We start from the raw sequence: 27,005 nt of genomic DNA on the forward strand, positions 1-27,005 counted from the left end.
GAAGCATTGATAAATTTGAATTACAAAAGAAATAAATGTTTCGGATATATATGCCTCAGTAGTTACCAATACTACACCGAGAGTAGACACTTTGATTAAGTCCCCAAAAGTAATAACTATGTTCTCAAGCACAGCATGCGCAAGGTTTTTAAAAAGAGATTTGCCTCCCTTTTATTATAAGGTCGTTTAAAAAGTGTGCAGTTTTGCATAAAAGCACGTGCAATACATTGAACACGGTAGCAGAAACGTTCATACCAAGGTTCATGCCAAGGTTCATGATCATGCGTTAATTTGCAAAACGCATGCATAATAGTTGAGCGAAAATGGCGCAAGTAGGCAAAATATGCAACCTATCTAACATTAGAAAATGGTGTGAAATTCACGATTCAACTTGCATTTACTTCCTTTCAGAGGGTTAGTGTTACTATCATATCGATCAGTGCCAGCGATCTAAAACGCAAGCGAGCTTCAAAAGTATTCATGCTTATTCAAAGGAACGGTCCGAGCATGAACAGAGACGTTATCGATGGAAGTCAAAGAAGTTGGCCTCCAGCAGCGTTCTGCTTTAATCTTTACTTACAATTTTATGACGCTCTAAAGCTGTGATCGAGGGCGCTTTTTGTTTGTTTATTTATTGAATGACGTGAAGTCGTGCTACATCATGCCAGTCTGTCAGATACCATTGCGGGAACGATCCAGAGGAACACTGGGTGTTGCGTTGATGGCCGTCAACGCCATAATCGTCGGTGAGCAACATTTTTTTATAATTGGTGTTGGATATATATTGCGATGTAGAGTTGACTTCTTGACGTGCCATCCTTGAGTATAAGGTAATAATGTTTCAAGCTTTCATTGTGAAATAAAAGCTTGATAAAGCATAACATCGTTATTTCTCGAATGTATTTGGAGAAACAGCTGTCATCACTTTTTTTAGATCCAACTTTGCAATGATGCTGTACTAATGTCACCAGATTTGCATGCATTGATCCATTGATCAAATTTGTGAGTGCTCAAAGATTAATCGGTGGTACTTCATTTGTATTATTAGTTTTCAAGAAAGCTTTACATAACGATGTTAGTTTTACGTTAAATCCACAGCCTTGTCATAGGTTTAACATTCTCAGCATTTCCAGACAGGTTACGGACATAATCTAAATGCATTACTTTTACATCGGCCTTGCTTGTCTGCCCACAGGAATGGCTCATGTTTTACTCTTTCTCGGTATCTATATCCGATATGAGCTCGGCACGAAGGCAGAGCTTCTGAAAAACTATAACCCGGACGTGCTCTTTCATATGATGCTGAGCATTTCGGCCACCCTGATCATCTTCCACGGTCCGGGGGCGAAAATCTGCTACGACTGCGGCAACTGGAAAACGAGGTAAAAAAAAAACTTATAACGCAATGCAGCATTTGAAAATATCAAACTCTAGCAAATTTCACGTTGCTTTGAAGCTCATTGAGGCTTGAATATATCGCATTGATAATTATATTGATAGATTATATCCGAATTCAGCTGTAAGCGCTACTTCCCTGCTGTCAATGGGAGCGCCACTCAGCTGTGACGGTGTGTTTCCGTCTGCACAGGGACCGTTTCCACTCGTGTTTCTCGTTCTGGCTGCTGGCGGCGCTGCTGGTCTCACTGGTGCCCTCCTCTGCCCTGGTACTCTGTGCCGTTCACAAGGGTCGCATCGAGCTGGCGCTCATTGCCGGCTTCAACGAGGCAGCCGTCCGCTACAAGGTGGGTGGTGGTGAGCAGCAGGCACCTGAATAAAAAAAATAATAATAGAAAATGTACAAATAAGAGAAGTGTGCTCTACCCTTGTCAACAGTTGTCTGTGCTATTTCCAAATTGATAGCCTAGTAGGGACAATACCCTATCGCCAGGTACCCACTGCTAGTCGCTAAGTATGTAGGTACATAAGGTACATACAATTTTAGCAAAAGCAACATTAGTTTGCTTTATTTACGGCTTCACGTCATATTGCGCATTATGAGCGATATCCTGGTTGGTATGTTGCTGCCATTTGGTTTATGTCATGCGACATTTGTAACTATAAATGTAGGTATGTAATAAGCGTGCGCTATGTGCATTTGACGGCTAGTGAGGTATAGATGAGAGAACCGTTGATGGCCTCAGGGAATGGTCATTGGTAAAGGCATAAGGTCAGGCTAATGAACTAACTTTTTATTTTCATAGCTAAATTTACTGCCCTCCATAGCAGCAAAGATTAAGGAGGCGTTGTTAATCTTATGCTGAATACCAAATGCTGGGTAAAAGTCAGTGGCTGCGGTGAATGACCCGCCGACCGCAATGATGACTGGAGAGTGGAAGCATTATATCTCGCTGAAGGTTACATCTCGCCGTGACCAGAGTTTCACTCCGGCTGTGTCCGCAGCTGGACAGCGGAACCAAGAGCCAGCTGGACAGACTGCAGGTCAGCCACCACTGCTGCGGCGGCAACGGCTTCGACGACTGGATGAGGATCAGCTGGGTCAACATTGAGGACGTCAAGCCCAGCAAACAGTTCGCCAAAAGGTTCACATCGCATGAGTATTCTTAGCGCGGCGAAGGACAATCCCTTGCTTAGCCGTAAACACCGCACATGATGGGCATAAGGATGCAGTATGCATGGAGTCCTCCAATGAATAGTGTTTTTGAGTTTGATTTGGAATGTTCAAGGAAATCGGTGTATGTGAGATGCTCGACAAGTTCAGTGTCAGATAGACGTTCGTAATGTCCGGGGTATGCCGTATGTGATATGTTTGACAAGCACCGTATTTGATATGTTCAACAGGTCCAGTCTCTGTCACTTAGGACCAGCCGGCGGCGGGGCGTCACTTCTGTACAGTGCCCACTGCGCCCACCACTGTCTCACTCTTCGTGTTTCAGCTCGTACCGGACCCCGGAGGGAGAGCTGGTGCTGCCGTGGGCACCCTGGAGCTGCTGCAACTCAAGCATCCTTCTGGTGTGTGACTCCATCTGGGACCTGATGCCGCACGAGGCCAAATCCGGTCGGCGTCGGCGCCGCAGCGTGTCACTGCTTCAACCCGGACCGTGGCGGAGGGAGGGTCGGAAAGAGGCGGCCACATCAACTCACAGAAATGCCACCTGGAGTACCGACCAGGCAATGAACGGGACCACGACAAACAATAGTAGCGATAAAGGCAGCCGCGACACGATTGTCGCTTGGAGTCCGGTGAACGACGTGCTGCAAAGTGGCCCTGGGCCTCCTCTTTTCAAGTCTTTCAACTACTCAAGGCGTAAAAGAAGTCCTAGATCCAAAACGAAACCCAAGAAAAAGAAATATCATGCTCCGAAACGAGGCAAGAAGACGACACCAAAGCCCGCCAAGGACATATCGAAGAAGCTGTCGGGTGCCTTCCCTCAGTTTCAGCTGCACGGTCTGGACGGAGGCTCGGGTCCGATCGGCGCCGCCGACACGGACTCGCCGTTCGAGGGGCGCCTGGAGGCGCTGCTGCCGCAGCTGGAGCTGGAGGCGTCCGTGGCGCAGCTGGACGGCTGGTTCCAGCCCTCCAAGGTCAGTCGACAGGCGCTCCAGGAGCGCATCTTCCACCGGGTCGGCTGCGGGGAGGCACTCTCCAGGACCGTGTTCTGGGTTATCGGCATGGCCATGACGACACTGTTCACCATCTGGATATTCCAGGTATACCCCTACGACCTCGCGACTTTTTCAGGCTCGAGAAATAATGCTACTGTTCCTTCAGCTTTGGGATGATAAAGAACTAATGATTCCAATACATTTAAACACTGATGTCACCATAAAAACAGATGCTGAACTTGATTATCTAAGCGCCTCTGAGCCTGTACTTTGATGGGTATTTTTCGATTAACGATAATTCATTCAAATTACGCATGTGCTTCTCCGTCTATTGTCAGTTGATAATGTTGACGCTGGCCCGCTGGCTACAAACGTCCATGGACCTGGCGTACAACTGGGGCAATCCCAAGATGATGGCTCCCGGCTACCTGCTCAAAAAGTGGCCGTGCTCCAGCGGCCCAACGCCCGACATCGAGCCACCCGTAAGTACTCAGAGGTTGTCTTTACCTGAGTAGGGTGTCCTATACCTTGTCGCCAGGGTTAGGTCTTGCTTTGTGTCATGTCACATGGACAGTGTTATGTGCTGTATCATATACGAGCTGAGAGGATGCTGATGTGCTGTTCAACCCTCATTCGTTGTGAGTCTGTGACTAATGAAAGGCATCCACTGCCATGATGCATTTTCGACCATTGCACTTTTACAATTTTGTTTGTATGTTATATCATTCTATCTGCTAGACACTCCTAAACACGCATATCGTTGTCGCGTTCAGGACGCTGCCTTCTACGAGGAGGACCTGGAGCAGTCCAGCGAGGACGAGGTGGAGGACGTGGAACGGCCGGCGCCGAGCCACCGGACCTCCCGACGGTCCGCGCCGGCTTTTGACGAAGACGAGGAGGAAGATGACGATGAAGACGGTGATGACAGCACGGGATACGGGGACGACTCCTCTGCTGTCAGTGACCTGGCCAGTTGGGGAGGAGGAGGAGGGGGTGGGGGAGGAGGTGGTGCAGGGGGAGGTGGTGATGACGATGATGATGATGGTGGTGGCGGTGGTGGAGGTGGCGGAGGGGGTGACGATGATGACGGTGGCGGGAAGAAAAAGAAAAAGAAAAAAGGAGAAAAGAAAGGTAAAAATAAAAAGGGTAAAAAGAAAGAAAAGGGCGACAAGAAGAAAAAGAAAGGAAAGAAAGACAAGAAGGGTAAGAAGAAAAAGTCTCCTAAGAAAGGTAAGAAGAAGTCGAAAGGCAAAAAGACAAAGAAGAGCAAGAAGGGAGGGAAAAAGAAAAAGAAGGCTAAGAAGGGGAAGAAGAAGAAGAGAGGAAAGAAACGTAAGAAGAAGTGAAATGTTGTATATTCATGCTGATGTTGAGATCTCGCCAACACAAACTGTGTGCTCGTATCGGTGTATTTGTGTGCAAAAGGTGAAAGTGTTTGTCCTGGATGTTTCTCCTAGGCCGCCAGTGTGCAGTGCAGTGCATACACACACTGACGTGTAAGTGAAAGGGTGATGGGCACGTCTAAAGTGTTACAACTGCTGTTTGCATGTTGTTTACATGCAACTTAAACAGCATGTTTTCAAACATGTTTGTTTTCAAGCATGTTTTATTACATGCTGTTTGCCCTAATCGTCAACAAATGTCCTGGATTTCGTCTTCGGAGATGTGTGCAATGCAGTTTGAACTGACGAGATGGTCTGCCACAGGGTCTCAATTAGTCGGCACATTTGGCATGAAGCACAAACATTAGCGATGATATGCATATGCTCGTAACTCGTAAGTCGTACAGTAACAGTTGCTAGACGCTCAGCCAGCAGAGTTCTCTTTAGATTTCCTCGCAGGCCTGCGATGGCCCAAGTGCCATGCGAAACCGTAATTGACTTGTGCGTGCAACGATTTTAGCAGATTGTTGATGGTCTACTAAATTTGAACGCAATTAGCGCAACGGTTCTTGGGATGCACATACATACAAGGAGCATGTAGAAACGAAAAAGTAGTCGCTACCTGATGCCGACAAAAGGCGCACGAAATCGTCATCCATCACAGTAAATCACCAATCTCTCGTTTCCAGCCAAACTCCCACCGCCACCGACGACATGACGTGGACGTGGACCACACAGCACGTCACCCGGCACATTGTTCCTGTTGGTAACGGTCCGATTGTTCTCACTAGGCGCCCGTCCGACCCTCGCCGACGGCAGGCTCTGCCACGGAGCCAATATTGGAAACCGCTGTGAGCACCCTGCCATGGCCGCCGCAGAGATTCGAAAATACTCGTCTGTCCGAGGCGGCAGCGACAAAGGAGAGGCTCATGGACACAGTATTTTAGCTTTGGACAGGATCTTTTCTCGTGAGAAGCGCTTGGCAGAAAGTCTTTTGTTGGAGCTGGTATGATTCTCGACGTGCACTAATGTTTGTCGGTAAGAGACGAATCACTACGATTTCTCATCAATAATACAAATGTAAATGAGCATAAATTTCAATGATTTTCTTAATTTCTTGAGAATGCAAGACTGTTGGGCATTTGAGACATTTGAGGCACATTTCTAAGATGTCTGACTTCGGTAAAAATGAAAAGACGAACCGTTTTTATTCGTAGTCACAGAGCTGTTGTTGAGTACCACTACGCCGCGCCAATTGATGCGTGCCGATGGGGTTCCCACGGGGCCCAGTTTTGAGTTTGTAAATGGGCGTGTCATGTGCCTTGGTTCGTCTGTACCGAGTCCATGCATTCGGACAATGGTTGTCAACTAATGAAAAAGACCATCAAGTTAAAACTTAAGAGGCATTTTGCCATTTCACTGGATACACTTTCAATACTATGTACATCATGCCATTCAATGTTCATAACTTCAAAAGTGACGAAATAAGTAAGATAAGTAAGCAGGTAAGAAATAAATAAGAAGGGTAGGAAAATAGGATGTAAGGAAGCAACGAGGCGGAACCGCAAAGAAAAGCACCTGCGTTAGTTGGTGCTCAGCTGGGCCTCTCTGCTCGGCTGTTGGCTAGATCACACGACTCCGCGGCCGACCGGAGTAAACAGGCTCTTAGCGCGCACTTCACTCAAATTGGATCACGTCTGGGCGCACTTCTGAGCCCATTTTCGGAGGGATAGGCCGCTCGGGCGGGCAGCAGTCGTCGGCACCGACATGTTTGCCAGATGCGGTCAGCCGGCCCTCCGCGAACGACTACATAAAGCGACACGGAAAAACACCGCAAGTGTCTGCTCTGGGGGAGTTTGGCGAGGTGCAGAGTGCATGAAAATTACTCCCAACGTAGTGCCAAGTGAGGTGGTCACTTGCAACTCTTTCACAACTCGAGTACACAACTGAATACTGATGGTGCGTTTATGTATAAACGGTTTCTTTATACAAGCATAATAGCTCAAAGCTAAGTTGAACCTTAGACGACGAAGCAATCTTTCAACCAAGTTATATCTAGCCTATAGTCTAATGACGATGGAAAAAATGCCTTTAATCGGCGCCGCCGTGTTAGTTCCTAACCAGTATTTAGTGCATATACAATTAGTCACCCCAAGTCGTCTCCATTTATATGAGTCTCTCCATGTCAAATTTAACATACGATGATCTCCTCTAGACTTCGTTATATGTAGCTCTCCGTGTGTTTATTTCTTCCGCTTAGAATCTTGCCAATCATTTGATATCGCAATCATCTTACAATCATCGATCACTTCCTTAGCTATCCCTAGTTTCATATTTCACACGATGAGCTGTAATACCAGATGTACACATGCGCTTACCGATTGCCGGGTACTACCATTACAAAGAGCGGAGAGAGAGAGAGAGAGAGAGAGAGAGAGAGAGAGAGAGAGAGAGAGAGAGAGAGAGAGAGAGAGAGAGAGAGAGAGAGAGAGAGAGAGAGAGAGAGAGAGAGAGAGAGAGAGAGAGAGAGAGAGAGAGAAGGGAGAGAGATTCTTGATCATTCACGGTTTTTGTTACAGCTTCTCTCTTCAACTAGCTCAGGTATCTTGAGTAGAGTCGATATGATTGTTTCTAGGAAAAGCATGCGCATTGCGCAAATAGCCAATAAGCCCCAATTACTCAGCAAATGCCATAGGTATAAAACTCCGCCATTGGCAACCCAGGCTAAGTGCCCGAACAATCCATCTGAGTCGCATCTACCAATGGTGAGCAGCTATAAGTCTGCACCGATTTAGAACAGTACCTACAGACTAATCCAGTCACAGCCCAGTGGTCGTACGATGTATAATGCATATGGGATGTCCATAATTCAGATGCAGCCATGAGTTCAGATTTTAGACGTAGATACATCTCCCGTCTGGTCACGGAGGTGGGCCTGTGAATTTATGCCATCGTATTTACCACGACATCCGGTTACATATATATATGGTCCCAAGGTGGAACATATGCCCGTGTCCGGCTGCTAGTGGGCCTCCAGGCTGCTCTGTGTCTAACTATTGATGGTCTATCAGCGCTCCGTTGCGGCTCTGACCCCGTCCACCATCCGTCGCGCTGACCCTAATGGTGCTGACCCCGGGTCGGTGGAGCGGCGGCCGCGTTATCTGGCAGAGAGAGGAGGCGGAGGAGCAGCGAGCGCCGGCCGATCGAGCTGCTGCCACCGCCAGATGAATCACCGGGCCGCGGCGGCCGGCCGGCAATGGTCGCTCACACCGGGCCGGCGCTGCGCCGTCCAGAATGGACCGGCCGACCGCGGCCACCCGGCACGCTCTCACGCCGCTCTCACACGGCTAACGGGTTAGATCCCTTTCTTCTGCTCGGACTGTCCATTGGTGAAGCTCAACATTAGTGTCACAACTAAGTGTGTGTTACGTAAGATATAAGCCATATTGGTCTAGGTTTCATTCGCGATGACTTCCTTCGCCTTATGTGACTATCGGTGGTAATGATGATTAATTCACTGGATCGTTGATGATTAATTCACTGGATCGTTGAGATTCAGTTATAACAGGAGCAATGATCTACATTGTCTTACTCCGCCCTTAGTTGGCACATCGTTCAAGAAAGCCCCAGTCTTGATGAAAATGCATCAGATCATCAGACATCTCTGAATCGGTATTAGTTTCTCATTTCTATCATGTAGGTATGCTGTATAGGACACTGAGAATCTCAGCTAGCCAATATCGCCAAAATGTTCCGAGCATGGCATCAGTCTGATCGTTTGTCAGGAAGTTTTACAGTCTTGTAAATGTGCTTTTGGTTACTAATGGCGACTAAGAATTTGCTTCACTGTACAAATGACGATTTCATACTCATATTCGCTTGAATGGAGCTTCAAATACCGGCTGCCGCTACTTGCTGCCTTGCGTGGACCCTGCAACGCTGCAGGGCTGGTCAAACAGGGGAACATTACGTACATATAGCTGGTGTGGCGCTACCACTGGGCAGCGCGACGCTATCTGCGGAGGCGGCGGCGGTGGTCACCTGAAGTGTCGTTAGGGACCCCAGCAGAGGCATGTGTGCCGCGCTGGCAGCCAGCCCACCTAGAAATGAAGGCAACAGTGTCATTTCTACGAGCAATATACCGCGCAGGATGTGGGAGGGGTCGATTCTTTTGCGGAACAGACGGCGGTACACCTCATAAAACGGAAATAGCCACCCTGGTGAGCGCCGGTGCGCGCAGATTGGCCACGATTGTACCGCTGCAGGTAGCCGCCTGCACCATTGCGAGAGTATGGAGATAGACGACACGCCGTTTGGGATATCAAGACATATGTTATAAGTGGTTAGGTCAATAAAACGCGGGCACTACGTGATATTGCCTAAGATTGACGCATGCAACATGTCATGGTTGATCATTCCGGTTCTAAAGTTTCATTTCATGTTTAAGATAGATATGGAAATACACTTTTCACGAAAGCATGTGGAAGACAAAGCATTGGGTAGGTAATGGGTAAGAGACAAATTCCTATTGTCACTGCTAGAGCCACACTGACGGTGAAATGGGATTTGAGGAAAACTGTAAGCGTATATCAAGCAGGTCAGACAGGCTAGCAAGTAGCAGGAATAGAATCCGAGCCGTATGTTGAACGAATATGGTAACCCACTGTGTCCCAGAAATGTTTACGACCGAATACAGGCTCCCAGAATGCCACAGCCGAATGAAAATATTGTACATTGAATGGTGTTTACTACATGCACCAAGGCCTGTGCGGATTTTCAGAATTCTGTTCGACGATGTAAAATTGTGCACAAACGTATTTCAATCAAACTTCTCAGGGATTTGGATGTTGTTATTAAGCAATAAGGATGCAACAGCCTATTGGACTCTCCATATGTTCACTGGTGCCCGGATGTAGTGCATTGCCGGGATTTCAAACTACAGGGAACTAACAGTGTCGGATTCAAAAAGTTATGATTCTAAATTTGCATGTACGGCCCTCCAGCAAAAGAGTGGTTGGTTAGCCTATGTGCTTTCGGTGTGATAACTTGAAATGACAGAGACACTCCTGTAAAATGACTCAATAGAAATGAGAAGAGGGTTCGTGCACACATGCGGCAGTGGTTTTCAACAGCCATTAGACGTATTCAGCAATGCAGATTGATTATTGGGATGTTGGCAACCAACCACTTAATACCTGGAGGGCCGTACATTGTATAATCTATCTATAGGAATCTTGGTATAATCCACGACCGCGCGACCTCGCGCACCGCATGCCCTCGAAGCAATGCGGCACAGTATACCTTCCTTCAGGCGCAACTGCTAGCGCCACCTATGGACGGGGATTTAACTAGTGGTAAAGCAAACTCCCGCTAGTCTACGCCGCGAATTCACGGCGTTGAGCCGTGGCGTCTGACCAGTGCGTGACTATGGAGATGGTCGCTAGGGACATTACATCATTGCGTCATGAGTGGGATTTGGAGGGATTCGGCAGGCACTGTTCATTATAGACGTGCTGCTATCAAGACGTCGAGCGAAGTTATGAGAACATGTGAGAACCTCGACATTTCTTTATTGAAAGATTTAGGTATAGTTTCATGGCCAGTTTCGGCCAGGGACCAAAATGCCTCGCGTAACTACTTTGTTAAATAAAACAAATGATAGTATTGATAGTTCTTGAGCATTGTTCAAAAGTTATGATTCTAAAAGGTTTACTGTCGAGACGATGAGAATCTAGGGACGACATCCAGGCTGGAGGGCAGGGCGAACGAACCTCCCGTGCGGGCCGTCCATCGCGCATGGACTTCCCTTAGACATCCAGCTGTCTGTTAGAGCCAGCGAGGCGCGACTCCATCTCCCCCGGACGATCCCGGACCGACCGACAAACGAGTAGATCGTGTCACGATACCAACCGAACGGCTCGGCTCGTCTCAGTTCAGAGGCGGCCAGTCGTCATCCAGCGATGAAGCCATTGGGAGCCGCGAACAGGGACAGAACTGCTCAGTGCATGCGTCATGGATTGTGCGCTTATCAAGGCGTCATCGACCCGACGGCACATCAGTCGGTGGATGAGAGGGCTTTAACTAAAAGTAAAGTAATCTTGGCTCTGACGAGCTGGCTCTGCCGCCGGGGATCACACCAGTGCAACTGCACGGTGCGGCTCAAGGCACAAGTGTTTCTCCCCCGAGGAAGCATATGGTGCTTCTTCCCCAAGGCGGTCAATTTAGCACGAATTGTCCTGCACGCCTTTACACGCCTGTCTGGTCATCGCGCTGTCTGTACGGCTGGTCGGCACGCGCTGTGTGGCAGGCACGCGCCGTGGCGGCCACTCCGTCTGATCCACAAGGGTGTGAAGTGGACCAGTCTGATCCACAGGGCGTGAAGTGGACCGAGCGCCAGCTCAGCAGCGCCGGCGCTATTTCTGCAGCTCTGAAGTGATGGCGGCTGGGCACGACTGATGCCGTGGGTCGCATCAGATTACACCATAATACCGGCAGCTCTATATCTGATCGGGAAAATATTGTCCGCCTTCTGTTCAGACAGTGGAACGAATCGTCCCAGCGCCCGAATCGCGAGTGGCAGTCCCAAACGCATGGTCTATTTTTACGCTCATTCTGCCATTCCTTATGCAACAATGCATGAATAATATGCAGACATGTCGCATTGATAGTTCATGGAGATTGCGGTTTCGCTCTTTACGATTTATTACCTTTAGAAGAGCATTCTGCAGAGCTGGTGTGCGAGATATACGGAGACATTTGATGCATGAGATTACAGGGGTGCATCGATGTAAATACACATTACAAACAAAATGGATAAATATGCAGGTAAGTTTGTATGTTATGTAAACATGCATATGTCATCTACAGCTCTTCAAGAAAGAACAGATACCGACCTTTCTTTTGCCGCCCGGTGTCCATTCTTAGCTGTTTTGTGACCGGCTTTAGTTACCTGATTGCTTACATTACGGTATGTCTATCTGTATTTGTGTATACCTACTAACATATTTACCGATGCATTATCATATCAACAACGACTGCTACACCTTCTTGAGCTGTTTATGTTCCATAAAAGTTGCACGGTCATGCGGTCACCTCAACCTTGGTTTCTTCAGACGTGTAGATCACCTATACTGAAGCATAATCTACCATTCGGCGAGAAATAAAAGGACATTACCTAACATATTGCAACTAATTATCCGTCATTTCATGTGCCTAGTGATTTCTTGTCACCCCTAGAGCCGCCGCTCATGTTTCTTTGGGCTGTGATATCGGAATCCGGCCGGGGGCGCCGGTGGGTATTGGTCTGTCTGTGCCTCCGCGGAGGAGGCGGCGGCGGAGCCGAGGAGCGGCGGCGCGCGGCCAGACGGGCGCCGGCTGCCACGCCAGGTGATGGACGACATGGGCACACCGCCGATGGCCAGGGGGGGGCACGAGGGGGGTGCACTGTGGTCCTACCAGCAGCTGGACAGCGGCCATGAGATATTCCAACACTGCGCCGCCCATCGAGGAATTTCCAGGTAAGGAACACACTAAGCGCGATAAGTCTAAGACCGAGATAAAATCCATGGACGCTTTTGGCTCTCGCTCAGACAAGACCCATTGCATAACACGTCAATGCTCTGCAAGGCATGAGAAGGGTTGCTAAGACCCACAACTTGGTGATTGGCTGCGATAAAAAACAAAATAACTTTATAGGTACTCTACCCACCTAGGTACCTATATGTTTTCGCCATTAGAGTTGAGACTTTGGGATAGAATGTATTTCATCATACACGATACAATAACAACAAGACTCGATAGCTAATCATGCAGATATTTGTTATTCCAAAATATTTCAACAGTCGATTGTGGAAAGGAAGGAGACAAGCCATTAGCTGGGAACGGAATATGAAAATATATGGACAACATGGGCACTGGGCGCTGGGAAAACTGGCTTTGCCTACGTCAGTTTCTCGGTGAGTACCTACCTAATCAGTAATGCTAATTGCTATTTGAGTGTTAGTAAAATAGAACGATAAGGTCAAGGTCGCTACTCTTCTGATATTACAGCGCTAGTTTTATTTTTCTATATAGATACTGCCTCAGATTTAAACGCAATAGCCGAATGGGCTTCGTTCGCTCAAACAATTTGCGGACAATAGATGAACGGCACCAAGGAAAACATCGGTTGGATTTTACGACGACTGAAGGTAATTTATTGGCTACAATGCCAAGGGTTACCAGCGCTAGCGCTACCAATACCAACGCTTATAGAAAGACTATGAATCGCCATCCCATAATGGTAACAGGTGCTGTAGATAAATGGAGTCTAAAGAACGATTTCTTCCGACAACGGCCGAAAAAAAGTTTTCAACATGATGTACGAAAGCCAATTAGAGCATCGTTTTAGCCGGTAGTCGAAGTGGAACCATTGCAAAGAAACGGATGAACTTGGATGAATTCGTGCAAAACCACGAATGGACAACCTGTTACCAGAACCAAGACCAGAACGGTCAAACCGTGAATGCTGGACCACGATCATGCCTTTCCACAAAAAATCGTCGGTTCGCCTAGTCGTCTTAACCCTCGCCGGCACAAGGGGAACGGACAGGTCTCGATTTTCCCGATTTTCGGGTCATTGACCTGACCTGGAAGGTCAGCCAATGACCTAGGACCTTAAAACTGAATATCATCGGCTTCCTTTCGTGACGGGCAACACGCTAGTTTTTTTCCGGGAAGCTCTAGCTCGATCAGGGGCCAAACGCGAGGGGGGGTCGTACCACCTTGTGCCGTCGAAGGACGCAAATGGCCCGTGACTATGGCCTGGGCCCTGGCCCCTGGGCCCTGCCCTCAATAAGAAACACAGCTAATGATTACAATCGTCATACCATGGCCCATCTACTCATATTGTCAGCAAATTAATTATCAGCCGGTCTTTTGATATTGATTTCATACTTATTCAATTTCATCATGCACCAAGTAGGTATAGGTTCAGAGTAGACAGACAAGCATAATCCAGTTATCAGTTGTCACCCTGGCACTGTTATGGTTTATTTCAGCGTCAACGTCACGTAGTTTCAGGGAATGTATTTCAGAGTAATGAGGATAATCCCAGATCCAATGGTCCGTTCCCCCTTGCCTTGCATATTACAGCGCTCTCGCTAGACTGCAGGAGGCGACGGCATGGAGGTCCGGTCTTTAGTGACATCTAGCGACGAATTTGTGCTGACACCTGGCGGCCAAGAACGGTAGCTGGGATGCTGCCCCGTAGAGAACGCATCACAATGTGCGTTATGCACAATTGTTTATGTTTAAATGTTCTATATAATAAATCAGTAGCGGCGGAACACCTTCAATCAAGGGGGGCACTGCCGACTTTTGGTCCCATTCTTTCCATGCAACGCCCAGGCCATAGGGCTAATGTTTAAATGCCAAAATCTACGGTGCCCCGGCAGGGCTGCGGAGTCGGAGTCGGAGTCGGAGTCGGAGTCGGTCGGAGTCGACAGTTGTGACCGGAGTCGGAGTCGGAGTCGGAGTCGATATTGGAAACCCCAGCCGGAGTCGGAGTCGGAGTCACCGAAAATCTGTCGACTCCGCAGCCCTGCCAGGTGTGCGGAGTCGGAGTCGGGAGTTGGAGTCGATCGGAGTCGACATTTCTGCCAGGAGTCGGAGTCGGAGTCGGAGTTGGTTTTTGAAAGCCGGAGTCGGAGTCGGAGTCGGAGTCGCCGTAAATCCATCGACTCCGCAGCCCTGTGCCCCGGTGCCCTACCCATTCCGTCGCCTATGTAATAATGTTCAATTTTTAATTTTATTTATAAATAATGTTCAATGTTAACAAACAATGTAACATATGTAAAATGTATTACAATGGTGCTCTGCTGATTATTCATAATCGATCGAGATCGAGATGAGTGCCATTGCTCATCAATGAGCTTCAGCGAGCATGCTTGTTCCACGTATCAGTGCGAGGTGGTCATATCGGGAGAGCTGTTGATTTGATGGCTATAATCTCACTTCATTCGTTTAGTTTGTGAAATGGGTCGGGAAATGGCCTAGTTGGTTTCAATTTGGCGTTGTCGAGTTCTATAGCCTTGGCGTTGTCATGCGTCAATGCCCTTGCCTAGACCTAAAATTCGCTGGTGAATACCAAATCCCAATTCATTCAGCGCGACTGCTAGCGAATGGGCTTGTCAGGTGTAGTAAGCCGAGGCGGACAACCGGGTAAAATGAGACCCCACCATCTATCTGGTTGCTGGTTTGAACTTCCTTTTCGAATTTGGAGAACCAGATCAAGATGTGAGCAAACTGGTGCCAACGACCCCCAATTAGACCGCACTCAGCAGCGTTTCATCAGTTTCGCATTTCCCGCTCGCTGTCGTCACCCCAATTCCCTTCCGCAGTTCCTCCATAAGCAGCAGTACCACCCAGAAAACACCGTACCAACACAATGGACAATGTATTAATCGGTACCTGATATCATACACGTGCAATCACAATCCCGTAGGAACAGTATTATAAACATAACTAACGAAATGATAATGAAAAATGACAGCCTTATGCAGATGATAGCCTAGCGAGGGGGGGGGGGGGAGCGCATCTAGTCGACCTCCTCCATGCGCGAGGCATCCTCATCTTCTCCCTCGAGCGGGGGCATCTCCTCAGCGGGCGTCTCGGCCACCTCCGGCTCGCCGTCATCGTCGATACCCAGGCCGAGCTTGATCATCCTGTTGGCAAAGAGGGAAAAGATCGTCAGCACCGCAAACCACGAGGGGTAACAGGCGATTGGGTGGGGAATACTTATCAGGGAGAGAGTCATTCGTCAGAGATCGGACATTAAGTGCAATGGCATCATTTAAATATAAAATTATGCGCAAAAATACAGTGAATTGAATGAATTGTAGACGTACCTGTGAATGCGCGACGCGTGCACGCCCGGGTCCTCGAGGCTGAAGCCGGAGCTCAGGAGGGCCGTCTCGTACAGCAGCATCACCAGATCCTTGACGCTCTTGTCGTTCTTGTCGGCGTCAGCCTTCACCTTGAGCTGCTCGACGATCTTGTGGTCGGGGTTGATCTCGAGGTGCTTCTTGGCGGCCATGTAGCCCATGGTGGAGTTGTCACGCAGCGCCTGAGCCTTCATGATGCGCTCCATGTTGGCCGACCAGCCGTACTGGGAGGTGACGATGCAGCACGGCGAGGATACCAGCCGGTTGGAGATGACCACCTTCTCCACCTTCTTGTCCAGGATGTCCTTCATCACCTTGCAGAGGTTCTCGTACTTGGCCTTGTCCTCCTCCAGTTTCTTCTTCTCCTCCTCGTCCTCCGGTAGCTCGAGGCCCTCCTTGGTGACACACACCAGCTGTTTGCCGTCGTACTCCTTCAGCTGCTGCACGCAGTACTCGTCGATCGGCTCCACCATGTAGACCACCTCGAAGCCGCGCTTCTTGACGCGCTCGACGAAGGCCGAGTTGGACACCTGGTCGCGCGACTCGCCCGTGATGTAGTAGATCTGCGTCTGGTTGTCCTTCATGCGCGACACGTAGTCCTTCAGCGAGCACGGCTCGTCGCCGGACGCAGAGGTGTAGTAGCGCAGCAGGTCGGCCAGCTTCTTGCGGTTGGTGCTGTCCTCGTGGATGCCGAGCTGTGAACATAATAAAAGATCATTAACAACAAGCCCAACTAAGGTCCTCAGATAGTTACAACTTACGAAGAACTGTAGAACAGGACCACCAACCACGCGATCGGACATTGAGAAAGAGGTCCCACGTAGTGTGTTAGCACTGTTCGGCATTGATCTACTTCCTTAGCACAGCCCAGCTGACCCGGCATCACCCCCGACAAAAGCCGGAAAAATGGTGCTACAACTGAACACATTGCGTGCGGGAAGAGCGTGGAATGAGCGGAAAATGAATTTGACGAACAAGCGTAATGTGATAGTCTGGATTTTATGGAGAGTTTAAACACGAAATTATCAGCGTACATTAATCCAATAAAACACGCTGGGATTAATTATAGGCGATGATTCTAATGAGATGCTTACCTTCAGGTTCTTTCCGAACTGCTCGTAGAACTTCTTGTAGTTCTCCTTGTCCTCGGCGATCTCCTCGAAAAGCTCGACACACTTCTTGACTAGGTTCTTCCTGATGACCTTCAGGATCTTGCTCTGCTGCAGCATCTCACGGGAGATGTTCAGGGGCAGATCCTCAGAGTCGACAATGCCGCGCATGAAGTTCAGGTACTCGGGAATAATCTCTTCACAGTTCTCCATGATGAACACACGTCGCACGTACAGCTTGATAGAGTTCTTCTTCTTCCGGTTCTCGAACAGGTCGAACGGCGCCCGGCGAGGACAGAAGAGCAGGGCGCGGAACTCCAGCTGACCCTCGATCGAGAAGTGCTTGACGGCCAGGTGGTCCTCCCAGTCGTTGGTCAGCGACTTGTAGAACTCGCCGTACTCCTCCTGGCTGATGTCGTCGGGGTTCCGCGTCCAGATCGGCTTGGTCTTGTTCAGCTCCTCCTCCTCATTGTACTTCTCCTTGATGGTCTTCTTTTTCTTCTTGTCCTTCTCGCCCTCCTCATCTTCGCCGACGTCCTCGACCTCGGGCTTGTCCTTGTCCTCTTCCTTCTTCTCCTTGGTCTCATCCTCCTCCTCGTCGTCTGAGACCTCCTTGGAGCGCTCCTTCTCCACCAGCAGCTTGATCGGGTAGCCGATGAACTGGGAGTGCTTCTTGACGACCTCCTTGATGCGCTTCTCGTCGCAGTAGTCGGTCTGGTCCTCCTTCAGCTGCAGCACGATCTTGGTGCCGCGGCCCAGGGGCTCCTCGGTGTCGGGCTTCACGGTGAACGAGCCGCCGGCCGACGACTCCCACACGTACTGCTCGTCATCGTTGTGCTTGCTGTGCACGGTGACCTTGTCGGCGACGAGGTAGGCCGAGTAGAAACCCACGCCGAACTGGCCGATCATCGAGATGTCGGCGCCCGCCTGCAGCGCCTCCATGAACGCCTTTGTGCCGGACTTGGCGATCGTACCCAGGTTGTTGATCATGTCAGCCTTGGTCATGCCGATTCCGCTGGAAGAAAAATTACACCCATGTTAATCACAGCAGTCTAATTGACATCGTTTGGTGACCTAGGGTCAAGTTCAGATTTGTTTTGGCAGCACAACATGGATCAAGATTGAGTGTGATAGGCGTTATCACATCCCGACCCACGTCAGACGTAACTTACAACATCATTCAAATATAATGGTCATAAAACCTGTTCAGGAACAACTGTGGTATGTTCCGAGTAGAAAAGCCCATTCAAAGTTGTCTTGAAAACTCACAATATCGTTACACACAATATTGCGTTACAGCTTGCAAGCCTTAAATTCAGACACTGAAACGGGTGCTTGCGACAAAATATGTTTAGCTTATGACGAGCCACACTATGGTTCAACTTACGTGTCAATAATAGTGAGTGTGCGGTCATTCTTGTTGGGGATGATCTTGATGTAGAGCTCTTTGCCACCGTCCAGTTTGGAGGGGTCGGTCAGAGACTCGTAGCGGATCTTGTCCAACGCATCAGAAGCGTTGGAAATCAACTCACGCAGGAAAATCTCCTTGTTCGAGTAGAATGTGTTGATAATCAGGGACATAAGCTGAGCAATCTCAGCCTGGAATGCGAAAACTTCCGCATCTCCGTCTGTGGTCGTCATCTGAAAAGGACAAAATTGTTAGAAACGGTCTTTGATAGGCGAGCGAGTTCACTATCTTTCACGATTTTTTTATACATTTGATCATACAAGTATGTGCAGCCCAACCCGGCCGTGTAACGCCTATCAGTCACATATTTTGGCAATCAGTCGATCAATCGACTACCACAGATTCCATGACGTTTTTACGTTTAGCACGTTTTCGTCGGACAATTGTACGTAAGCAGATTTTCGTCAGACTTTTTACATCTCTCACTTTTTTGTCTGCACATTTTTTCGCCCGTGCTTTATTGTCAGTACATTTTTTTGTCTGAACATTTTTTTTTGTCTGAACATTTTTTTTGTCTGAACATTTTTTTGTCCGAACATTTTTTAGTCCGTATATTTTTTCTTCCATGTATTTTGTCATCAAGACATTTTCTCATCTACATATTTTTTTGAAACACCACCTTGGACATTTCTTTATGACATGTAAAAAAAAATAGTAAAGGGCAAACATGGGGTGGGATGGCAAATACATAGAGCACAATGGTTAGAAGTTAGAACGTAACCAAACCTCACCTATCCTTGCCTACTAATTTTTGCCTACCAGGGATAAGGAAAAAGTTACTTGCATGCATAGATTGCAAACAATGGTAAGTCAATTATTTCAAGGTTAAGGGGACCCTCCCACCTTAAAAAAAAAAGTTAATGAATTGGCATGAGAGTGATGTTCCTTGGTTCAGAAAGAGGGAAAACGAATATCTACCAAATTTCACCAAAAAGTATTCACTGGTTTTCAAGATATTGGGCTTTGACTTTTGTTTACTTTTTGGGATCTCCCCTGTTACTAGCGACTTTATTTGGAAGCAATAATTTGGCAGCTTTAAAGTGCGGCAGACATTGCGCGCAAAGCAGCGTATACCACCACGTGTTAGCGATGGTTTTAGTCTAAGATTTAAAAATCGTTAGATCTCCGCTGACGTCACAAATTCTAAGGGGGCATTCCAATGCATTAGCCCCTTAGAATCCGAAAACTGCAAGGTTGAAATTCCATATCTTCGAATTAAAGCATTTTTCGATGTTGTGAGTGCCCAAACCGGTATTTGCAGGCCATGGCCACCAATTCGGCTATCTCAACTCAAAACTAATGTTAAGGTGGGAGTGTCCCTTTAAGCGGTTGTGCATCTAGCTACGGGCTTCATTGCCATTGCCTGTAATACCTCCTAAGGCACTGACTTTGGCCCTGCACTGCTTTGCCCCAAGATTATAATGTCATTTGCCTCAGAGTTTGCATTGTAGTAGGTTTGTCTTCATTCAACCTTCACCTTTGAGTTGTAACAGTGGGTGCACTGCAGACGTAAAAATTGAACGAAAAAATGTCTGAATTGGAATGGAAATGCCAAAAAAATGTCAGAATGGAGATATATACAGACTAAAAAGTATAAAGACAAAAAATATCTGAATGAAAAATGTACAAATGACAATGTACAGACAAAACGAGACAAAACCCTGCAGACAAAAAGCTGTGCGAAGAAAATATGCCTGTAGAAATTTCCCTCCCAATCAGATAGATCCATCCTTTGCATCATAAACATTGGACAAACCACTTTTGAAGCATGTGGGAGAACAGCATAGCACCAACACATGCCTATCACAGGTCGGGGAGTCAAAACCGTTCCGCAAACCAAACACTTCTGAAAGGCTAATTCAAATTTGGGCTGCCAGGCCAGACTGATATGCTCATGGGTGGAGAACCTGCCCCGGCCACCCCGGCCGTGGCCGGGGTAACTTTCAGCCGACCCCGGCGCGGCCGGGGTAACTTTTCCACTTTTGTAAATCCTAAAAGCTGTCTCCATACGAAAAAAACTGCCATCTATAAAAGCGTCTCTCGTTATTCTTATCTACCTTGAAAAGTTCTTGAAAATGTACTTTATTTTCATTTTGAAGTTTCTATGTTTTTAAGTCTTTTCATCGCGGAGCCCGACATGTTTCATCAAACAGAAGTAAATCATATTTAAGGGCCGTTATCGTAAGATGGCACTGTAATAACATCACAAGACAGGACGAGGGCAATATCAGTGATATACATAGAACTTAGAAGGACGAGCTACTGGGGCTCAAGGCTCCCCCAACTTAACCCGCGCCAGGGTGGTGGCCTTATCGTAACACGTTGAGTCGAGAGGTGGGCTTTTCACGCTCCTTTTAACTCGGCTACTGGGCTACGAGGCGAGAAGCGGAACGACGTTTGAAAGAGCGACAAACGTGATCAGAGAAATCTGGTCATGTTTTAGGCAAGCTCAATAATAAAATCACCATAGATCATCAAAAGCCAAATTTCTCTGATTTTAGCGTTCTCCGACAACTTTTCTCAGTTCATGAACATAACGGAGCTTAAAGACTGCAAGCAAAACATTCGATTACTCGTTTAAAGGAAGACTGCCACCTTCAAAAAGTTTTCTCAGATCGGCCTATGATTTATTCCCTGGACAAAACAAAATTTTAGAATTCACCTGACAAAGTATCATCACGTGAATCGCGAAAAAAATTGTCGATTTTCATACAATTATCAATCGGTTAATGTCTAGCGACAATGTTTACACATCACTAGACTTCAAGGTCATAAGATTATTACATTTTATTTGAAAAAGTAAGGTATTTTATGATTTACTAATATATGATTTCATGAGAAATTGGCCATGTTTAATTTATTTTGCATTTAAGTTCGTAAAACATTAAAAAAATCATGGCTCATTTGGAATGGGTCTGGCCCATGTTAAACCCCATTTCCCACACTTTTTTGGAAAAAATGAACTACTGAATATATAAGTTTAACTTTTATTTTGACACTCCAAAATTCTTCTCTGATCTCGAAACAATCAAAGTTTTGACTTATATTTACCAAAAGATAAGAAAATTAATGTTTCAAAGTTATCGATAAACAGTAGAGATGTCGGTTTTCTTGGACTAAAAAAATGGCATCAAACTGAACTTTGGTCTCCGATTTCTCGCAAACGGGTTCGAATTTCGGAAAACCGACTTCAGTCTGGGACATAGGTGGCTCAGCTCTAGTTAAAACCGTTTTGTGGAAAAAAGGTGGCAGTCTACCTTTAAGGCTCAGTCGCGAATAATATTTCAGGTGCCAGCTCAAATCAATAAGAGGGTCAAAACGGTCAAATTTGACATTTTGTTTTTGTGGGAAGGTTGCAACTTCCACGGAATAAGCTTTGCAAAGGGCATGATGGCATTTTTAGCACGATCATGTCCAGCAAATTTGACCTGATGACCTGACCTATCACTAGGTGACATGCGTCCGAAATTTTAAGGAGTGTTGCAAAATTGTAGTTACAATTACGAAATCTTCCGCACCTGCGTGCAGCAGTTTTCCCTAAAAACGTACAAACGGCAGACAGCCATTATTCTATGCCACAGAATAGGGGTTTGTTGATAACCGTTGACAAATATTTGACCATCATCGTCTTTCTGACTTTCGGTCGCCGGCCGGGGTAACTTTTTCAAACATTCTCCACCCGTGGATATGCTACATCAATGTGAATGGAAGGAAGTAATCCATGCTGGAAACTAGACACATTCACCTCGCTAGGTTTCAGTGTAGGTATCAGTATATCTAATTGGTATGCCCTTCTCAGATACAATAACACTTCCTTTGTCGAAAAATGAAAAAAATATACGCCATTTAAAAATTAAACGAGCTATCCCAGACACAAACAGACATTCACATACCTTTTCGCAGATTGCAGTACTCTAATATTTCAATCAGACACCGCGCAACAACCTCCCTCGTCTTCAATTCTCAACTGAATCACGGGCGCCATGTTTGGTGATTATATAGACGTATGGCGGATGATTCCTATGTTATTACTTACGTTTTGTTTTTCAATCAAATTCCTAGTTTCATTTCTATTTAAAGAAAATGAGTATATATTTTCCAGTTTTACGCTTAAAATGTTGAAAATATTATTATAAATCTGTCCAAAATCGTTGAAAATATTTACGGGTTGAAACTATATGCGGAAGCGAGAGAATATGCTGCGTACAGTCAGGCATCACTGGTGAACTCTCGAAGCTTCATGAATGTTCCCCGCAGGGCCCGTCTGATAATGGAACAAGCGTAGGTCCAACGCTGTCGTAGATTGGCGTAGTTTCTTATGTTCGTTGTGGAGTGCTGATCACAGTGGCGGCGCCACGAATTTTCGCCAGTGGGGGCAAGACTGAGGGTGAGGTGACCCGACTGTTGTCTGATACGCCGATCTGCAAAATCCATGAGCATCGCGGGCCCGGAAGGGGGGGGGGGGCGTTTTCGCCTCCTATTTCCGATACCTCACGAACACCTAGGGATAGAAAGACGGAACTTGCTGTACCTTATCCCCCATTAATTTGACATCTTTTGAAGCAAGAAAATTGGACCTAGCCTCCTTGATAACGTCTCAGGGCCGATTTTTATAGACTCCTGCACGGCAAACTTCGGCGTCACTCAGACGTGAGCTTCAACCAGATGCCAAAAATAGAGTTTTAGAGATAAAGACAAATTACGTGCACGGTTGTGTAGCAATTGACCTAGAAAAAGTACTTAAGTAACTTTGGTGACCTCAGGTCAGAGGTCAGGTCAACGACCCTGAGCTGGGACTTTAGTTTAGTTCGCAAATAACTTCAGCAAAAATGGTCCTAGAGCTACGGCAGTGGTACCTTCGCATTCGTCATGTCGAGACGCGTCGAATGACATACATGTAAATTGTTTGGAAAAGGTCAAGTTTTATGTTGACCTCATGTGACCTCGAATGACCTTTGGTTGACTTTTGCACATGAAAGGTCGTTTGTGATGATTTCGTAGCCACTGGTCACGATTCTGGCATCCAGTTTGCTCTAAGCATTCAGTTAGAGCATCAGGATGGCAAAACATGTCTTAATTCTTATGCCTGAGTTGAATAAGTGAAATAGTCTCTAGCAAAGATACTCTTGTGACTTTGACCCTGTGCTCTGTACCAGCCTTGTATCGTAAGTACAAATAGGGGTCCGCTAAGCTCCAAAACATTTCAAAACATCTCGGAATTTAGTATACAAGATATAAGAAAAAATGCAAAGTTTGTGGTCAGTTTTGCGCATGACCGTGACCTTGAATTTGAATGTTATGCACATCATCGGAATCCGAATCCCCAGACTCTCTTCTTTCGTTTACCATCCATTTTAGCCGGTTTTATACACCATGCCGTCCTCTGGAACACGTACTTTGAGACCACTACAAAAGTGCCGGTTTTTGCCTTTGACCTTGACTTCTGACCTTGACTTCAGGAAAATTGACCTGAGGTAAAAAAAAAAAAGGTTTAGGTGCTTTAAAATCTTCTCGTAGATACCTTTCGTTTGGTACCATTTTGGTTTCCGTTAACGTTGTTAGACAGGTGGGGGGGGTGGGGAGGGCTACCCCCGGGCTGCGGTGGTTGGGATTACCCCCCGGGCCCGGCCGGGTTAGGGTCGCGAACAAATAAAACTATAAAACTAGATTGCGAGACACAAACCTGTGAAAACGTTATATTGTTCGTTGAGATGTAAAATGGTGTATTCCTCACAACAACAGCCAGTACCCAGTTCTCTCTTTCCCGTAGTACGTAAATGTGCGATTCTCTCACACACGATTGATACCTATACCAGGATAAGCTCCATTAGGGCGACCCACATACATTTCCAGATAACCCGAACATACATACCTATCACATTTTGTCATACCTCCCTGAGCTCGGTCGGTCTCAGTCTAAGGGTTCCCAAAAGAGGGTGATCTCTTCTCTGGCCGACTTTTGACAAACTGCCTCTCAACCTCCTCGAGGTCAAGCTCGAGGGGCGAGGGCAGCCTTCTGGTGAATGAAAATGAGTAGGAAAATGAGTGGGAGTAGGAGATATGCGACAGACGGTCCGAGAACGAACGTTCTGCTGATGCACTTGATACGGGGACCGTCAAAAACAGGCGTACCTTCTATTATAACTGCCTATCATGAATGTTGCACCGGTCTTCTGTTCCCTTGTCAACATCAGCCAAATTTTGTGGGGGCAAAACATAGTCTTGCCCCCACGGCCTCCTGCCAGTGGGGGCAGTCTGCCCCCACTGCCCCCACGGTGGCGCCGCCCTTGGCTGATCAAGGCTGATTCTTCCGCTTTGGGCCTGTCCACTGTCCAGGTCATCTCGTCTCAGTTGGATTTTAAAAATGCATGTTCATATTGAAAGTAAAAAGATCAGGGAATATGAACAACGTATACCTTTCTACAATGTCTAAGCGTGCGATATGCTGTGCCGGTTTTTGGAATACCTACATGCCTTCTGTGCGTAAGCCAGGTGCGTCCTTACGATAAATTGAAAAAATGAGCTCTCATACTGAGTTACGACTTACGACCTTTGGATAAAGTGCAGTTGAAAGTTATAAGTCCGAATATCGCAAGCCAAATGGCCGTTTTCACGACGGGCTATCCGGCGAGTGCACCTAATTTTACCAATTTAATTTTACCGGTTGGTAACCAATCAATATATTTGATCACGTTGCAAGACTCATAACATTGCAAACCAAAAGTAATTTTGTTGGTAGGTCAAAGCGTTTTTTTTTTGTGTATATGTGTCTGTGTGTTTCGCGTATCGTATCACTATCGCCGTTTCAATAGCTTTGTCCCACCGGTGTTATGATTTGAGAATAATTGGCTAGACTTTGTTTTAGGGCATGAAGCCATTCTTTCTGCATGCATGCAAACCATAAACAAAGGGGAAAAATATCGAAATATTCGTGTGCGGTTGGGCTCAGGGCAGTGGCGGCGCCACGAATTTTCGCCAGTGGGGGCAAGCTTGAGGTGATCAGACTGTTGTCTGATACGCCAATCTGCAAAATCCATGAGCACCTTGCCCCTAGTTAGATGTTGCCATTCAAAATTATTATGGTTTCAGGTGTAATCACTGGCGGTCCCAGGGGGGGGCCACGGGGGCCATGGCCCCCCCTTTGGTGCTGAAAGGTGGGGCCATACTATCTTTTGGCCCCACCTTTCAGATCGAGCAAAAGTCCTAGAAAAGCTTTTCGTATGTTTCATTTTCTTTCTTGCGCCATCAAAGGACGTAAATTTCACTCATGAGTGGGCTCAGTTTCGCATTCTGTCAATTTGGCGGTCAGCGTCGCTGGCACCGGTTCACGAGTATGGCCGGATCTTATATGGAATATCAGCGTGGGTTTACTTGAGGCTCTCGTAGGCCCAGCAATGGCTGGCATGAGACCCTCTTCGGCAGTGGTCGGTGGGCCCTGCTATTAAGGAGATTGGCTCTAAGACACTAAAGTAAGACCTCATGGGCTGGTGCTGTGCACCTCAGAAGCCCGGTGGCATGACGCCGTATGCTGGCTTGGTTTCTTAAGGATTAGCGTGGGAACTCCTGGGCCTGCATAGAGTTTGCATGAGCTAGTATGTAATCTCAGAGGCATGTGTGTAATGTGTACACAGTGGCGGTCGCGGGGGGCATCAGGGTCATGCCCCCCCCCCCCCAAAGGTCAATAAAGGGGGCCATCATATCATTTGCCCCCTCAAACAACCAATGGGCCCCCATATAGGTGTATGGGGCCCTGGCAATTATTCGATCGTCACGAGGCTCAAAAAAACCACGTCCAGCTATTAATATAGCTCCCACACCGGTCTTTGAGCGTCCTACACTGACCTCTGAGGGAACTTCAGTGGCGGTCAAGCGCCCACGTTGACCGCTAAGAGCCTACATCAACCTCTGAGACCCCACATCTGGCCTATGAGGGCCCCTAACCGGCCTCAGGGGTCCCAACCGGCGTCTGAGGGTCTCACACCGGTCTCTGGTGGCCTTATTTCTGTCTGTGGTGTCCCAAGACGAACCTTCAGGTGCCAATGAGGGCCCCGCACTGGCTGCTGAAGACCCGGTGCCGGCCTCTAAGGGCCTGCATTGGCCTCTGAGGAGGGCCCATCTTGGCCTTTGAGGGCCCTCTGCTGGCCTCTGGGGTCCAACGACGGCTCATGCCGGTCTTTTAGGGCCCCACGCTGACCTCTGAGGGCCCATGTTGGCCTGTAATGACCCACATTAGCCTCTGAGAGCCCAACTCGGTCACTGATTGTCTCAAACTACTGGCCTTTGTAGTTTGCAGGCCCTGTACTGGTCTCTGAGGGCCCTAAACTGGCCTCTACGTGAAAACATACATGGGTGGGTTTCTGAAGATCAGAGGGCTCACGCAGTCTCCGGCACAGCCTTACGTTGGTCCTGATCGAGATTACTTTACGTCCTGATGGTCCCGCGCAGATTTCCTCATATTTCGACGCCGGGACCCCATGAGCCGGTGTGGGTCCTGGGGCTGGCAGAGACTGATGAAGTCCTTAGGGCTCAGGGCCAGTCTTTTTAGCAGTAAGACTAGGCA

At 47.5% G+C, this 27,005-nt stretch overlaps 3 protein-coding genes across 8 annotated transcripts in view; 2 read left to right on the forward strand and 1 right to left on the reverse strand.

The window, feature by feature from the left end:
• The first annotated feature begins 219 nt into the window (after positions 1–219).
• Positions 220–5,252, forward strand: LOC122393714. 3 transcript variants are annotated; one of them, XM_043389960.1, is made up of 7 exons: positions 220–746; positions 1,196–1,382; positions 1,589–1,742; positions 2,401–2,540; positions 2,895–3,669; positions 3,903–4,046; positions 4,338–5,252. In XM_043389960.1, the coding sequence occupies exons 1-7, from the start codon at positions 662–664 to the stop codon at positions 4,908–4,910; spliced, it is 2,058 nt and encodes a 685-aa protein (XP_043245895.1). In that variant the 5' UTR covers positions 220–661; the 3' UTR covers positions 4,911–5,252. The 3 variants fall into 3 exon arrangements, with proteins under 3 accessions (XP_043245895.1, XP_043245897.1, XP_043245896.1); XM_043389962.1 differs by having other exon boundaries at positions 2,895–3,543; XM_043389961.1 differs by having other exon boundaries at positions 294–746; positions 1,283–1,382.
• Positions 5,253–15,365: 10,113 nt separating this feature from the next.
• On the reverse strand, positions 15,366–25,179 carry LOC122393715 (heat shock protein 83-like). 4 transcript variants are annotated; one of them, XM_043389967.1, is made up of 5 exons: positions 25,107–25,179; positions 18,365–18,618; positions 16,963–17,992; positions 15,833–16,563; positions 15,366–15,649 (listed from the first exon to the last, which is right to left on the reverse strand). In XM_043389967.1, the coding sequence occupies exons 2-5, from the start codon at positions 18,616–18,618 to the stop codon at positions 15,523–15,525; spliced, it is 2,142 nt and encodes a 713-aa protein (XP_043245902.1). In that variant the 5' UTR covers positions 25,107–25,179; the 3' UTR covers positions 15,366–15,522. The 4 variants fall into 4 exon arrangements, with proteins under 4 accessions (XP_043245902.1, XP_043245901.1, XP_043245900.1 ...); XM_043389966.1 differs by having other exon boundaries at positions 25,155–25,176; XM_043389965.1 differs by having other exon boundaries at positions 25,138–25,176.
• LOC122393716 (serine-arginine protein 55-like) overlaps positions 24,746–27,005 on the forward strand; it is a 28,751-nt gene continuing 26,491 nt past the window's right edge. Inside the window, exon 1 of the mRNA XM_043389972.1 lies at positions 24,746–24,937. The gene's annotated coding sequence lies outside the window, so the exon portion shown is untranslated. The remainder of the gene's footprint in view (positions 24,938–27,005) is intronic.

Source organism: Amphibalanus amphitrite, unplaced genomic scaffold (genome assembly GCF_019059575.1).
Source record: "Amphibalanus amphitrite isolate SeventyFive unplaced genomic scaffold, NRLGWU_Aamphi_draft 000550F_arrow, whole genome shotgun sequence".
In the NCBI taxonomy this organism is placed as follows: Eukaryota; Metazoa; Arthropoda; class Thecostraca; order Balanomorpha; family Balanidae; genus Amphibalanus; species Amphibalanus amphitrite.